Consider the following 18,110-nt stretch of genomic DNA (forward strand, 5'->3'; position numbering starts at 1 on the left):
TAATCAACAAACGACAGCAGATGTAGTTAGCAATCATTTGAATCAGTTATATTATTAATTGTAAAATACCATTATTCTAAGGCACATACTATTTCCTAATATAATTTGATATTATTTTCTGTTGAGCTTTGAGATATACTTCGGTAAATTGCAAATTTCTTTTAAATGTTTTTTGTTTTACCATTAACTGGATTAAAATGTGTCCGATTTAACTTGTCCACGATATTCGTTTTATTAGTTGAAAAATACTTCGACTATTAAAACTTTCTGTATATAAAATACATATTATTCTATACCTGATTAGTGATTTGGTCAATTGGCGGGAAAATATGTGTAGGTACACACTTAAAAGCAATGATAGATTCGCAAGCTCTTTTAAAAGAACCATTACCGCGCATTGTGATTTTGAAAAAAGATAATAACACTAACACGTTGACCAATTTGTTTTACTACAGATAAAATTTAAGAATATAGATCGCATTGTCTCCTTTACTTGATGAATTCGAGTTCATAGCCATTGAGTTAGGTGCCTTACCGGTGGATTTTTATTTGTTATCATTTTTAAATAATGCGCTTACCACAAAGTGCAGAAAGAATTGTTAAAAACAATCTTGAAATATGTATACAGTAGGTAAATCAGTCTACAGTGGCAACCATATTATGTACTTACGGCAAAAATAATTCGCAATATATTGTATTGGTAATGATTGTTAGCATTGAAACAGGCATTGTTGCAAATAGTTCTAATACACATACCAATCGCCGATGGTGCCACTGTGACTTGATTTACCTGTACCTATCGTCAATGGTAAAGAGTAAAGACGAAAGAAGACCAAACAGATTATTTATCTACTGCAAATATGTACCTACATTGTATTCCAGACCATTGCAAAAGCTATAGCTAAGCTTTCAGGTGGTAAATGTGGTGCGGCAATACAATGAACTGTTCCATTGATAAAAATGACTGCACTAATTCTCGTAGATTTCGGGGCAAAGTTGCAGTCACATAATGTCCATTCAAAACTCCCGTCGCATTGTCATTTCAATTTGCAAAGGTAAAAAAGGTTCTGTGAGGTGGGGGTGCATGATAGCGGTGCACCACCTGGATGGGCGCTGCAGGTGGGTGGGGGCAACCTTTCTGTGCGGGGAGGGAAAACTCGCGTTGGAGGGGGTGAGATTGCTCGCTCGAGCCTCATCATGCCAGTTTCGTACCTCTATCGCTGTGGAGAGGTCGCACTTTCATTCCGCTGTTTCGTCCATGTCATATGACACTCGCGATTTATTTCAGTCATTGAAATAATTACACAAGTTTTTAATTATGCAATTTTTATTTCGTTGTTAACTTTGATTGTTAAGCTGTAAGCATTTTTTAATGTTTATTCGTAAAATATTGTTACTGTGATTTTTACGTTTAGTTCAATGGAAATTGTGCATTTTTTCCGTAATAAATCTTAGTAGGTACTGACTGTTTTGGGCTTTTTTGCTTAATGTTTTTTTTTTTTATATTATAGTAATAATTATTTCTGTGAATAATTAATTAAAGTGTGAGAAAGTACCTGAAATATACATTTATTTAATGTTTGGCATGTGATATTAAATTTCAAGTGTTGGATTTAACGTTTATGAATTTACGGTTGTTTTTTCTCCGTTGGCAAAGTGTCGAATTTGTCTGGGTGCAAAATAAACGCCATACGGTGCAAGGATATGCCTCTTACACTTTACACTCGGTTTGATTTACAACTTTGCGCCGGTGAAAAGTTGGGCAAAGTTGTCGGGCGCGAGTGAGAGTAGCGTCGCGACGTCACCCACACGTGCCGCCTAAACGTGATTTATTATTGCACCCCGTCCACCCCCGGACTAGAAAACAATCGACCGTCTTTTTCGATAGAGGAATAGTGTGACATACGATCTTGCAAGTGAAAAAAAACGACGTATCGGTGACACGTCATTTTACTGGCGGACGTGGTCAGATAGGTTATTTTTATTTAGATAAGAAAATGCACACTACTTGGACAGCAGGCTGACAGTGCACGGCAATAATAAATAAAACTTACAATATGCTTTAAAAACCTAACCATTTTTTTGTTTCTTTTAACGTAATTCTTGTTGATTATTTTTAATGATAATTTTTTTCATTATGTGTGATGGTGACTGGTCCGATTAGAGTAGACTTTATCAAAGTGTGATGTAGGGCGATTTCTGACAACACTTGTTGAATATAGTCCAGCCCACATTCAATGTATGAAAACGTTTGATTGGCTTCGATATCCAATCGCTTCGTGTATATATTTTTTTATATATGTGACGTGTCGGGATTTTCTTCTTTAGATAGTAGACACTGTGAGCATTCTTATCGCGGTTTGAAAACACTGCAGTTTAGTGGTTAATTTTTTTTTCAACTCGCACAAATAATAATACAAATGCATTCCGGATATATTGTGCATATGTTTTTAATCAGTTCGTTTATGGATCACTTTTTGAAATGTTTTTCACAGAAATCATTCCGCGCATTTTATTGTGGACAGAGTTAACGGTAAAAAAATAATTATTGTGTAATAAGTACCGTTTTATTTTGGGCATTATGTTGTAATAATGACGTAGTGACACCAATGACTGTTTTATTTCTAAATTAAATATAACAATAGACACGGATTTTCTTTCAACAATTCATTCATTACTTTAAAAACAAAGAAAGAATGGAAGTGGAAAGTTGCCATAGTTGAATCCTAAATCTTTCTTCCAATATCGGTGTATTGTGTCAGTGTTCCAAATATTACCATCATAGTGCTCCTAAACAATCTGCGCTGGTGGCATGATATTGAGGTGAAGCCGTCATCCGTTTCGTGCCTTTGTAGGGCATGGTTTTGTTGTGATCCACCTGCTCGGCGATGGATAACCTGACGATGTACTCTTATGCGGGGGGCGGGGGCGTCCAGGGAGGCGGAGGGTACCTACCTCCGGGGCCTCCACCGGGATATCTACCTCAGGGTCCCATGCCCTCGGTCCTACCGCCAATGCCGCCTGTTTTACCGGGCTCGATGCACCACCTCCCGCCACTCTCACCACACTCCAAGAGAAGAAGGTAAATTTGCAAACTAAACTAAAATTTACTCTAAGCGTTTTTCTAAGGTATCATTGTAACTTTTTATCTGTTTATTGTGGTTAAATAAATTTTGGTATCGGTTATGCCTTGAATATAAAGTGGTTAATAACTGAAAGAATGTATAGTCTAAGTTAGTATACTAGTGGTTGCTGTAAAACGTAAATTAGTTCACGTCAACCAAGTTTAAATGAAGGCAATTACGTGACATCTACTTAAAAATGAGTTAGAAGCAATTTTAACACCACCGTTTACCTATTTATTAGATAACATGGTGTATAAAATGTCACTATTATTTTCATTGTAGGTACCAAAATGGTTAAGAGCCGATCATTATTTGACAACATTGATCACATTTACAGAATGTTGAAAATGAATGTTGACATTCGGATATTTGAATTCGATCGCCGGTGCACTTGTATTAGTTACATCCTCAGCATCGCAAATATGCTGACCGAGACTCCGATAAATTATTCATTATATATTTTCATGTCACTGCCTACCTATTTGCTGGATAATTAAATCGATGAAATGTAAAAACAGCACCGTTGTTTATTAGAAACACCTTCGCAAGGTACCTGATACTTATCAACAGACGGAATTAACATTTGAAAACTACACGTTCCTATGTTTATTGTCCTTGAAGTTAATAATGACTGGCCTCTTGTACCTATTCGAGGGAAAAAATCTTATAATTGAATATAGCAGATAAATGATTACAATAATTAAATACTAACTACCTAGACTACAGTACTACCATGACTGCAGTACTACGTCTGATTACTCTTTTTATTAACGTATAACTAATTTTACTCACTACTGGACGTTTTTGCAAATCGCAAACGTCCAATAGTTTCCAATAAAAGGTTTTGCAAATTACAATCGATGTATCGTGGGATTTAATTTTAATATTGTATGGGACTATTTATTGTAGGTACTTTTACCGAATCTTTTAATTGAAATTGTATTTTGGTTATTTGGTAGAATTATATTTTACAATAATTTCTAGGCAATTACTCATTAGTTTATTACATTATCATACATACCAATTCCTTTACTGTAGATTTATCGGCATCTGTTTCCGTCTGATAGATAAATAAAGCCCATTCCTATAGCTAGCCTTGACAACAAAACATTGTTTATTTGTATATGTTTTTTAAGAACCGAACCTTTATCTTTGCAACATTGAAAAAGAAAATTCATTAAACAAATATTAAATTATTACAGTTTATATTGTATTGGATATATTATTCAGCCTTGACAACAAAACATTGTTTATTTGTATATGTTTTTTAAGAACCGAACCTTTATCTTTGCAACATTGAAAAAGAAAATTCATTAAACAAATATTAAATTATTACAGTTTATATTGTATTGGATATATTATTCAGAAAATAGCTTCAGATACATCTAGCGATAATGATCAGTGGATAAAACTATCATGAAATAATATCTGTCGAGTAGAGTGTACACGCTAGTTTTTTGCTCACAATACAGTCACAATGTAGACACCAATTTCCCACCAATCTGCGACAATGTGATTATTTTTCCATGGATTTTTTTTATTAATGTTTTTGAACGTTGGCCTATCGAAAAGTGAGTTATTCAAATGACATGTAAATTTCTCCTCCAGCCTCCGTCCATTGTGACGCCGTGGGCCGCAGCTAACCAATGCGACGAAAAATATTGTGGGATTGATTAAATTTTCCGCCTGGAAAACTTAGCATACCATTAAATCTCTCAATATACTTACTGATAGATTTTTTTGTCGGAAATTATCCCAAACAGTCTTTATTTGAAATCTTTTCAACTTTATAACGCCTAAATCATTTTGGATTTTCATTGTGAACAAAATAAAATCATTTTTGTGTAACTTTCTAATGATACATATTGGTAATGTTTTATATGGCATATCAACTTACTTGGCAATGCACTTGCACTTGTGTTCGCAATCTTGTAAGGTAAAACAGTTATAGGTACTGAAATTTAAAGTTTTAATAATTGTTTAATTAGAATAAACATAACTTGAAAACACCTCAGACATATACCCACTAGAAAAAATCATATTTGAAAAAAATATACGATGCTCGACGGGATTTGAACCAGTATAATCACTGGTATCGCGCCAACTGTGCGTTAACCAATTATGCTAATCTATCCTATCTAACCTATCTAATTGGAACAATTTAAACCAGTAGGTCATTTAATGTTACATTCTCAAAATGTTGTGAATTATTCGTTGAATAGAAATGGTTTATTAATAATTAGAACAAATTTGTCAACAAAATAAAAACACTATGTTTCGATGAGTAAGTGCGCAGATGTTTGCTCAGATTTGTATTTGTAATTTAAAAAATGGAATAATATGAAATCGAAGGTAATGCAGGTAATGGATATTATGTACTTCAGTGAGACAAGTGTCTTTTCAAATACCCTGGCCTATTCGGATGTATGAAAATAATATTTTTATCACAGCATATTAGCGATGTACGTACGTATGATAACGCAATTTCGGTTAAAAAAAAAACACCCACCCAATTGATTTTTTGTAATACTTTAAATATAGTTGAATACCTAATAGTTTTTCAAACATTCTACCCCGAACACTAACACAAAAGATTATTTATAGAGGTTAACAAATACGATTTTAACAACGTGTCTGTTGTCCTTCGCTCGTTATCCACAGCGATTGATGTTGATGGTGGGTCCTCCTGGCGTTTCGACTTCGTTGGCCAATGACGGTCAGGTTAGGTTTGTCTATGGCGTTGGGTGGATACTGGATATTCTTCATTCAGGATTGAATGTCAGTGCAAGTACGTAGGTGAATAGGAATATTGCATTAGTCATTTTGACTATATTTTTCTTACCTACCAAGAAGAGGTGATTTCGTGAGTTCCGCATATGAAGCATGACTCAATTGACAATATCTGAACGTCTGGAGCCAATACCCGATTTAGTCGGGACGACTATATTACTAAAATATTCATTATGTTGGGCTGACCGAATCAGACCGTCCACAAGTCGTATCCGATTTCTAAAGTTCTAATGTTGACATTTTAATCTTATACCCTTTCCTGTGACTTGAGGTGGCAAGCTAAAAAATCATCAGCTGTTATTGTGATAGCGCAGCGCGGGTACGGATTTTTGTTGTCGCATGAGAAGTATCGCACCTAGCCGTGATAATAATGGGCGACGTCAGTGCAGTGCAGTGGAGTCGTCGCTTTTAATTGCTGAGGCATGATTTCGTGACACGTCGTCGCTCCCGCCTTCGCTTCCCCGTTACTTTTTGTAAACCATTATTATTATGAGATTGCATTATTATTACTGTATTTGCAAGGCCAGCGAACACGCTACTTTTGTTATAATACCTGTGCCTAATAAGCCGAGAACAACAGTTGTTTTGTCGCTTCAATTTCCGGTAAATTGCGGCATTTTGGATATTCTTTTGAATAATGCCTACCTACATTGTCGCGGATTATGCGGTTGAATAAAAATCAAAATATTGTATGGTCATGTGCTAACCTGTATTGTACTATGTGTATGATATCATATTATTTTAGGTATACTTATAGGGCTGCCAATTTTTTGTTGAAAATTCTCACACATTTTTCCGAAACAAAACTATTCATATAAGTATACTTATCCATGTGTTTCCACGTCATTATTTTACAATAAAACAGTAGTCATAATAAATAAAAACTTTTGATTTCTCGATATTCGAGAACACTTCTGGGCGAAAAAAAATTACAATGTAATTTAAGGGGGGTACATGCTCAGCGTACGTCAAAATGGAGCTTTTATGCTATTTTCAAAGCATGATCCTTGACATTCTTAAACGTTGTAGATAATCTATTTACATAATTTTGAAGCCTCATTATCCTTTATATTTATTTTAAACATTTGATGACTGCATAAAGTATTTTTATTACATAAAATAGTATTATTTTAAACCTCTCGCTCTAATGTTTTAGAATATAGTCATATTTCAGTACGTCCATGTGAAGTGGTGTTAAGATTTTATATATTTATTAATTTTTAAAAGCATTTATAAAACCATTAGTAAAATTTATGTCGACATTATTATAGTGAAATATTAACAATAAAAAATTATATTGATAATCTCTGTGATCCCAAATTTGACAAGAATTAGGCATTTTATTATTCAAAAAATTTAAAGATAATTTTAAAGATACTGATAGTGATTATAAGCTATGTCTTTAACCATTCAAATGTGATAAACATTCTACGAATAATGTTTGCTTTATAATAATTATTGACCTAAGAATAAGGTAGTATTTTTTTGAAATACACCATTTCTATTGGCATTTCCTAAGCCATAAATTGACAAACGATAAATTAAGTACGGAGTAAGATCATGTTAACGCGCGTGTTTGAACATGTACGTAACCGTTTTTTTTAAACGGTATTCCGGTGGGACGTTAAGATAGGTATTCCATTTAGGATCAAAGTCGAGAGATTTTTTAAGCCTACTTACATACTCATACATTTTATGCAATAGTGGCTGATTTAATTAAATGTAGGTAAATACCTATATTGAATAAGAATGGGTATAGATAGGATAAGTATTTTGCTCTCCTTCTGTTTTTTATTCAACTTTTTACACTTTATAATTAGTCACTACTTGATGCAAATTGCGGCCCAACTGACATACCTACATGGTCATGTCCTTTTTAAAAAAGTTTAGCATTACATTATGCTGCACTTACAGGTCACAGGTAATATAGCTGCTAAGTGCTAGGTGACCATTTTAGATATGTAATTCAGCATCTACCTACCTCAGTATAAACAAATTTTACTTCGGTAGGTATAGGTATATTGTGATTCGACACCGCTATTGTGTCACATTTTGTTAGTCTTATTTTGAATTTGTTTCTGCCGTATTAAATTTTACTCTCAATTTCATTCCTTTTACAGGAAAGGCAATATGTATTGCTTTACTAGTACCACAGATGGTGCAATTTGCACACTGTAGACAGTGTCTTCCTGTAAGCAAGAAATCAGCTTGGGTAATTTGAATATCGTCGTTATCGCTGACGGTGCTTATATCGTTTCTGTTGTGTCGGGTTGTCTCGCTCCGGCCTTTCTGCTCTTGTTTGTTACATGCCCGGGCTATCATATATTGTTTTTACCATACTTATAGGTAGTCCTACTTATAACATATATTAACGTGATTAAGTTTGGTATCGATATGATAATAAATCATAATATTGAAACATATTTTACTTAAATCTAAATATGGTATGACCAACATGTGAAAATAATATGTTCGCTTCTACACATGATTTGTTTGAATCCAGAGCATGGGCCTAATTCTTCTCCTCGTGCTATCTATCCCCTATCGGAGGTCGGCCACAATCAGGGACATTATTGTTTTATCGTTCGTTACTCGGAATAGTTCGGTGCGGCTGCGTTCAATCGGTTCGATGTTATAGATCTACCAGTATAAGTTGTCCGTTGAGTGAGGGCGCCACAAGCTAACAATTTACATATCATTCAATTCTTTGTATACGGGGATGAGCTTAGTTCTAAATTCAAACATCGGGCGATTTATGATGGCATATCTATACCTACTTAGAAAACTTGTGTGGCTATTTTAGGCGGCAAAGATTCACACTGGATTGTTGAGACAGTTAAAAAAAGAGTAGTTATGTTGTATTGAATTATATTTTTTGTTTAGGTGCTTTCGATATTTTTTCTGACGAAAATCAGTGGTGTGGAGTCAAGTCAGAAAGAAAATACGAGATCCGCGAGGCGTGCTATTATAAACTTGACGCTCTGTTTATTCGCAGGAATGAGTATGGAGGTCGCGGACATCGACTTGCGCACGCGCCGCCACTGTAGGACTACCGCTATATTATTTTAATAGTAATTCGTGTCATTTTAGCGAATTATCTGACGAACTGTCACTGAAAAAAATAGTGTTGTCATTTTATTCGAACGGTGTTTGGCTGTAGCCGTAGATTTTGTACACGTGAGTATTGATAATCCGTTTTATATGTAGGTATGTACTAATTAATTGTATGTCTCTTCAGCGATCACTACATTCCGCCGTATGCATAGTTTATGTAGCGTCCTCACATGGTCGGAATCATCGCATGGGTGACCACTCTTATTCCGTCCACCCTCCATGTTTCCATGTAGGTAGTTACCAGTGGCGAAGGGCGGAGGTAGGCTGTTAAGATTCGCTATAAATAGTGCACACTAAACTTTTTTAGTCATATGTATTTGTTTTTATTGAACTAAGACTACAATTTACAGATGGTGTTAGTTAGTTTTTAAAAATCAACTAAACCCTGCCTAAACGAAACCATAATAGTTTTGGTCTAATTTGGGCAATACGACAAAATTGTGCACACTTTTTCATTCATAGTTATTTGTTTTCGTTGGATTAAAAATACATATTGCACATATTGTTGGTTATTTTTTTTTAATTCATTAAGCCCTGCCTAAACCAAACTATAATATATATAAAATATTATTCTATTTATAAAATATTCAAAGTTATGTATGATTTAATTGCATAATTTTAGATATTTTATAGATATACATGTATTTTTTGACTATTATCTATTTTGGCTTGGTTTCTCAGGGTTTAATTTAATTTTAAAAACTAACCAACATTATCTGTAAATTATAGTCTTATTTCAACGAAAACAAATATCTATGTCTGAAAAAGTTTAATGTGCACTGTTTATGGCGGATCTTAACAGCCTACCTCCACCCTTCGCCACTGGTAGTTACCTATATGTAGTCAAAGAACTGCATAACTATGTAGAGATATTTAAATATAATAAAATTTCAATTTAAAGAGCCGGTTTTTCAGGATGATATCTTTCAGATCGAGGATAATCGTCCTTTTTTAGAAATCCGTAGCATGCGTCACCAAATGTCACAAGTCACCAGCCACTTACGTATTTTTTCTTTCTTGAATGGTCCACGTCTCAACATCATAAAGAAAGATGGAAAATACCATAGGTTTAACTAGAAAAAATTACGTAAGTACATTTTGATATGGCACTGCTTTCCCATATTTTTTTGATAATTCAATGAGTGTTAATCATCCTTATTCGTTGACGCAACTAAGTATAGAAATGGAGATTGATATACCTACTCCCCTATGTAGATCAATCCCCATTTTATAGGAAGTGGAAGTTTCGTTATCGGGAATCCTATGTTATCGATGTTAAACGCACAACGTAGCGCACGGGTAGTTTCGTTGAATGTTGTTTGGACGGCGTAGACTCAGGTGTAGATGTTCGTTGAGTCCCAAATGATTATACACGTACTGTTGTGTTGTTACAGAAGTTTATATACATCTGCGCTACACGGCTACAAGGTTGTCAATGTTGACAAGGCGAGAAATGAAGGGCGAGGGCAATAATTAAATAATATTAGTACCTATCTATTTTATGACTGGGGGTAGATCGCGATCGGGCGAAGGATGAACGTAACTGTGGCACACCTGTTGAGTGATTTCACTGTATTTGATTTGGCCAAATCCGTTTATTGAACTTGAAATCAAAATCCCTTCATCCGGTTGACGAGCGTGGCCGAGTCGGGCTGCGCTGGGCGTACCCGCCCGTAACGCCCGCCCACCGGCCGCCCGCGCTCGGGGGCGGGGCATCTCCACATAATTAAAAACATCGCCGCCGCATACCTCACTGTGCCTCACTTACCTGCCGATCAACTCTTAAACACTATCATTATGTATTTATTGCCTATCAATTAATTTACTGGCATGATAACGCGAACGTGAGAAGTGTGTAAAAAATTGGCACATAATTGCCGTGCCAAGTCACTGTAGGATATTACATTGGAATAGTACAGTTTGCCATTGTGATAGGAATTATGTAAAATTTCTAAAGGTGTATGACGTGTATGTAGATGCTTCCGAGTGTGGTTCGATGAAAATCAGCGAAAATTTTCGGTCCCATAAATACCACTTCGGTAATAAACGTCATGTAGATATCTGTAAGATATTATGAAACCGTCATAATAATTTTGATTTGTCTGAATCATTTGGTATAAGTAGGTTTATCATTAGGTAAGTAGGTACCTATGCATTAAGTAATTGGTATGCATGTATGCGTCTAAAGGCGGCTCTCGTGGTGCAGTGCGTAGCGCTTGCCTTCCACCCGAGGGATCTGGGTTCGATTCCCGGTCAGAACACAATATTTATGTGTTTTTCTCAAAGCCTGGGTATTTGTGATTGTTCAAAATTACTAACAACCACCTTGTAGGTACGAATCCAAGGACATGGTTATTAATAATTCTATTTTGTTAATTTTATTAATTTTAATTCTAAATTGCATCTAGATGGAATGGCATTGTTGGCAATGCTTGTAATTTCTGTCATCACCATCCTTAGTAATGAAAATATGAAGACAAGTAGATACGTATTTATATCGCATACTCTATATAGTTACCAACGAATCGACTTATTGAAAAGGGTGAAACACATTTTTCGCAACTGGGCGTAATAACGGCCCTCTAGTCTACAAGTGAAGGTTATAGTAAGATTTTTTTTATAGAATTGTGTTTTATTGAAATAAACATGTCCAGTCGCAAGATTCGAACCCTCTACCTATGGATTTATAAACTAGCGTTTAGTTTACTACTCTACTGCAGGGCATATAATTTTTGTTACTGCATTTTTTCCATCGCGTCATGTCGTTTGTACCTATATGACGTGTAAGTACATGTTATATCTAATACGAGGCCGAGGTCGAAGAAAGTGACCACCGTGAAATTCCGTCATCTTCTGAGCGACCAAGACTTTCAACCCCTCTCGGTCCTATCTCGCTTCTACCAGGACAGAGTGAAGGCTGCCCCCAGTAAGCTCAATCACGTGGTCAAAATTATTTCACAGTTGTATTGAAAGTGTCTTTGAAGCAGGTTGCCAATACCTAGGTTGGCGTCCACTGTCAGTGCGGGAAGCAATAAAGCTACTATAAATTGAGATCATTATGGCAAGTTCTTTTATATTGTTTTTGTTTCCCATTGTTTTAAATATCCGGAGTATCTTACCTAGGTAGGCACGTGTTGAATTGCTCTACACAGTTTCCTTCCGTAGTCAAATTACTTCCGTGTGAACTTGTGTAGTTCCCGCATGCTATGGTGCATTTTCCCAGAGTCCGGCGCCCAATTTGATTCCCTTGTTTGGGATGGTGTTCCCACAGATGTTGTCATCCCCAACGCCCGCATCATACGTAATATCACTTGTTTTTGTGCCTGTTTCACAGCGTCTGAATACCTGTAGGTATCTTATAAAGATAAACTGATAAACATGGGTAGAAAGTATCGCGAGCTTCAAACTGTGTAACTGCTATACCTACATATGTCTCCCATCTGTGAACGACCCACGATTACTTAGCACGTGCGATTTGCATAACAGATAACACACACCTCTTGAGAGATTCGATTGTCAAATTTGCTATTTAAAACCCCATTCATAACGTTACCGTAGCATATTATTTTGTTGATATATTGAAAAAATATGATGTGGTGTGATCAATGATTACTTTTAATTGAATAAGGTAATTAGTTATGCACATTATGTTATTTAATAATGACCCGTGTAAATTGTTTGTTTATTTTGGCTTTTATGTTTTGGAACCTCCAGTTTTTCCTTGGCAAAGATAAATTTATAAAATTGTATGATGTTTTTTAAATGAAATTAATTAATATAATTCAGTGTGCTCCAACGTTTACGAACCTCACAAACTATGAATTCAAAATGTCCACAGCATTGACTGAAATAGTTATAAGTAGAACCCGTAGATACTATAAAAATGTAATGTCTTCTAGACTATAAGAACTTATAAAACAGTGTCCATTCAAACTCACCTCACATACGTGGAATATTGCAATATTCGAAGCGATCTGGTTAAACACTAATTGTTGTTCTCCCTAGTTTCATGGTCAATTTATAGATCTACAACTTGCAAGAGCAGTTAGCAATATTAGTTATCAGTTACCACTTATCCGGAACTTAGCAATTACACTATCAATTGTCACTGACAATTAAGTAGTAGGTGCAATTACCTATTAGAACTGTTTATATTAAGTACCTATAAGGTTTCTCGTAGAAAAATGGCGTGCCGTTTACTAGGCCTCCCTCGCTCAGTTTCGTTCCTACCCATTGAAGTTTTTAAAAGTCGATCAGTCTCAATTACGGAAATGAACCTAGAGCCGGTCACGCTTCCGACTTCCTCCACGTAAACTCGCCTACCGATCCCAATCCCAATTGGGGGCTTTTTTCACTAAACGCACACGATAATGCCAATCTACCTTATTTAGACTTGTGTTAATCGACTGGGCAGACGTGGATTCAAACTTGTGATAAGCACATAATCGGAGAATGCGAAATAAAAATGTCGTATATATGAGACAAGTACGTCGGACTGTGGATTTTTTTTTGAGATGTACCTACACGTTTCTCGTAGGTACCTACCTACTAAGTTTGTGTGCTTACGATTTCTATCACTATTTTTTAAAGATTAACTTAACAAACTTAACTGAACACTAAACTAATTATTAACAAGGGACAACTACTATTATAGTGGGGCATAGGTATATTACCATTTTATGATTTTGCTTCTTTTCGGAACAGCGTTGCAGTTGAATTGGATGGAACATTGGCCCTCACTATTGCTTTTCTCCAGCCAGTCTTCTTTCTTTCGTACCTTCGTTAAATTCGTCCATTTTTTAGTCTTTGCTATTAAGGAGTACCACGGTTTCTTTCTTTATAGGTTCTACCCATGCCTGTACTATACCTATTTCTTCTCTATAAACCACAATGAGTATTCTTTCCACCCTCCCCCTAATCCCCGCCTAGCCATGCAGGCATGCAGTAGCGTTAGTCTGCTTAATTTAATTAGCCTATGCAGTTTTATGAAAGTTGAAGATTTAACTATTTGTCATTACCTTACCTCAATTTGTACTTATAAGTAATGTAATTTTTACGATTTTTTATTTGGTTCATTTAGTATAATTAAAATAAATGCTAGCATACGTACCTACTTCAAAATTTCTTGGTTGTATGGTAGGTATTTGGTATGCAGATGCCGAAAGGCGACACCCGGGTCGCTAAAGCCGTCTAATTCGTATAAATGAAAATGATTTATTTTTAATCCTATGTTTTTCGAAAATGACTGAAGAATTCAATTATTTGCTTTAGTTTTCATGAAATTTGACTAGTGTATTGACACGCTTTTTTGCAAACCTTGTAGACAACAATCATTGTGTAGGCACTTTTCTACAAGGTACTAGTGTGGTAAAAAGTTACCTGCATATAGGCATTTACCAAAAAAAAAAAAAACAAAAAAAATGTATGTTGGTATCCTATCCAATTGAATGCAACGCGTTAAACAGAAACTCAGTTGAAAGCTTATCTCGCAAATGGCTTTAGTTCCGCCACCATTAGTCTTTATCCACCAATAGTTCCAGCTAATTTGTACCGTGTTTAATTTGCTTAGTTTTGCTTAGCTTTATTCCAGAGAAAGTTGTGGAAAACAGACGTCGCTGTTTTTTTACAAGGAAAATTAGAAAGAAGTGGCGTGCACGCGTGGACGAGCAAGGAGTACCTGTCATGTTTACTCGGCAATGTACAACTCAACCCGCACGCAACTACAAGTCACCCTTGCAAATTTAATTTACGCCACTGGGATTAATTTTCACCAACTCATAAACATTTTTAAATATAAAAAACAATATTTAAACAATTAGACGCCGACCATTTATCTGTCTCAAACTCCGTAAGTACTAACGTGCATTGCTGCTAAAAACTAAATTATTGTTCCTCACCGAAACCAAGTCGCATTCAAGATCCAACTAAACGTAAGCCAACTAGACAACCTATTCTACGTCTGCCGTATATATTTATATCCAATAGGCCAAGCGGACTTATATTATAAGCTAATAAACCACTACGACTGATTAAGAACATAATATACTATATTATAATACGTTATAAAGAAGGTAAGGGGATTTGGTTATCCACATGCTCAAAACCACGCATGGGCCGGTACCTCTTTGCCGGAAGGACATACACATGTGAGAGACATTTTAGGAAGATACGAATAATTGTGAAGTAAAAACAAAATTTTGCGATTCGAACATCTCAATTATTATAAATTTAAAAAAATGTGAAGTTAAACAGTTTATTTGGCGATAAATTATTATTCAGTTCCTCAGCTAGACAGATATGTATAAATACTGAAAAGAAAGCGAGTAAAACTAAAAAAACAATAGTACATTTTTCTATTGGTAAAAATATTCATAAAATTCGATGTCTTCTAAAAAACGTGCATTTTATATTTTTTTTCTTTGTTATACGTTTCTTTTTTGATTATTTTTTTAATGTTTTAAATACGTGTTGATTATTTCAAATAAAAATTATCAATAAAATGTATTAAATTGCAGTTATCGAATTGCTCGCATTATGGTCGGTGAAAGACCGTTTGGTTTTTACCAGATGCGGGGATAGAATCCGCGTCCTTCAAAAACGGCACTCTATTATTCACCTCAGTGGTGGCTTTCATTTACCTATGTAGGTACGTATTATTGTATCGAGGAATTAGAAAACTTGTAGGTATAATTAATTATGACGTATGTCAATTATTGAATGTATCATTTCAGTCACCATTTTTTCAATCTGTCATTTCATCTCTGAGAATGAATGAAATGATGTAGTTAGTCATACGTACTGAATCCGTCAACAATATATTGATTGATATTTTATAAATCAGTAATTCTATGTTTGTATAGTAGGTAATATTCAAGCATGCCTAATTTTAATATCATGTCGCCTTAATCTGTGTATTGCAACGGTGCAAAGATGAATATTCTATTATTTATACCGCAGTAGGATTGATAACCCATATATTGCGTTCGTCGAAATCGTCACGTATACATTTCTTACAAAACTATATTATGACGTGTGTACGTCATAAAGCGATCTCTAATGTGGACCGAGGATGAGTATGGGATACGACGTTCATACATTTGCAATCGTGTATTTAATATGCCTTGATTATATACACCAGAGTCGGCAGCTCTCTGCTCAACCTAGGTGTGTTATTAGCGTCGAATAAAATATGTTGAATTTCGCTTTCGAAATGAAGTTATCGAATAGCATCGATGGAAACTACTCCACATAATGACCGGCTGTGGGACCGTTAGCAAAACGTGCCGGCTTCTAATGTAAGACGATAAATATACCCATATGCCGGGCCGAAGTTTTTAAACATTACCTAATTGTGCTCACCGTATCGGATGAATTATTATTCTGCTTGTCTTATTACTTGCTTCTATAATAGGTATGTAGAACACCTTTGAATATGGATGCGAACCTAATACTCCTCACCCCCACATATAGAATGAAGACAGGCTGGAGTCTACAGATGAATGGCGTGTTGGCTATTATATTCGGACCTCAGCAGATTACATGTCTCTTGTTTTACAAAATCTATGCAATCGTATAATTTTGCAGGAAGTTAGTTGGAGATCATGTACGAGTACCTACATCTAATATTATTAATATTGTGAATTGTCTGAAGATCGAGTATTATTTCAAGAATGCACCAAATCTGCGTCCAGTTACATCTGCGTTACATCATATATTGAACTATAGTCGTTTTTTTTGTTAATATATTTGATTCACAAAATTTGACTGTTAATAATAATTAATTATTCAACGCATGCAAATATTGTATAATGTTTGCGAGGGTGACAGCAACGCAGGAACATGGGTCCTCATCCCCTCAAATCGAAATGACTCATATTGATATTTGATGTTATATTATTCTTAATAAGTGGAAAAGCTGTGCCCGAACCTTTGATTTGCGTTCACGCATCTTTCATTCCTTATGTATAGGTACATACGGTCTCTTCTTTGAACTACTGAGTACAAACACTGACTGCCTCGTCCAGATTTCTTTCAGGTAATATTTATTAAATACCTTTCCGATTTATCTGCGGGGTTGTTTATAGCTGATTACGTCGTATTTCGGATCCATACATTGTAATGGACGATGATCAACATTATTTAATGATTGAGAACAAATACGTTACCTTCACGTGTAACATGCACGTGCTTGATAAACAACCAATGAAGCGGATTACAATTTCCCAGCAGTGTATCATTGTAAATAAATACGCGAACGGGCCAAATATAGTCCTTCTATTTGTACGAAATCCCTGTCGGATTTCCTGGATCCGTTCGCTTCATATTGACGGAGACGCATGCCAATCGTCGCCGTGGTTTTTAAATTATGTTTTAATTAAAACCTATTTCGTTTATTAATTGCATTTATATTTTTATGAATAGGTAGTAGAAGTAATTTATTGGCGAACTCCTGTTTGGGTAATGGTTTCGAGTTTATTAAAAAAATGCGTCAAAACAGTGGAGAAAAACATGTATCCTTAAATCGAACTGTCGGCTAAATATGACATAATACGTGACGTGACGACACTCACTCCGATGGTAACCACTCTACAGACTGCATTTACCATACTATTCGTATGGGTAGTCCGTACCATTGATGTCGTGGTATCCGTGCATCTTTCCCCGTTGATTGTAGCAATGCACATCTGGCTTGCGATAGTGGGTCGTGTCTGCGACCCGTCTGTCACGCGAGCAAGTATTTTTTTCAAGTATCTAGTTTTTAAACAGATTTGCTCGGTAGGCTGGCTACTCATTTGCACCACTTCGTTATTTAAAAATATTTAATTTTCTTTGCCATTTAATAGTACCTAAGATAGGCAACATTTTTAGTAGAGCGCCTGTTTTCGACAATAATTGTCGACGACACGATGTTCGTCCCCGGCCGATAATATCATCCCTCGGTCGCGATGCAGGTGTAGTCGGTGTCGAGCGCCGGCGGAATGGGGTCGGCGGGGGTGTTCGGCTAAGCTCCTGCGATTTACGGTATACTAATGAGCCCTTTATCGGCCCATCGCGGCACGTAAACCAGATTTGCGGCCGCCA

General features: G+C 35.7%; 1 protein-coding gene across 9 annotated transcripts in view; it reads left to right on the forward strand.

Moving 5' to 3' along the window:
• The window catches only part of tgo (Aryl hydrocarbon receptor nuclear translocator homolog tgo), a 228,041-nt gene that overhangs the window by 39,086 nt on the left and 170,845 nt on the right, over positions 1–18,110 (forward strand). For 2 of the 9 annotated variants that reach the window (XM_085947240.1, XM_085947242.1), the window contains exon 1: positions 2,496–3,082. The exons of 5 other annotated variants lie outside the window; for them this stretch is intronic. In XM_085947240.1, coding sequence (XP_085803366.1) covers positions 2,889–3,082 — 194 coding nt within the window. In that variant the 5' untranslated portion in view covers positions 2,496–2,888. Of the gene's footprint in view, positions 1–2,495; positions 3,083–18,110 lie in introns of those variants that run through there. 2 more of the 9 variants (XM_085947239.1, XM_085947241.1) reach the window with 2 other exon arrangements.

This window comes from Rhyacophila brunnea, unplaced genomic scaffold (assembly GCF_057557595.1).
Source record: "Rhyacophila brunnea isolate RB1 unplaced genomic scaffold, BYU_Rbru_1.0 scaffold_2, whole genome shotgun sequence".
Lineage (NCBI taxonomy): Eukaryota > Metazoa > Arthropoda > Insecta > Trichoptera > Rhyacophilidae > Rhyacophila > Rhyacophila brunnea.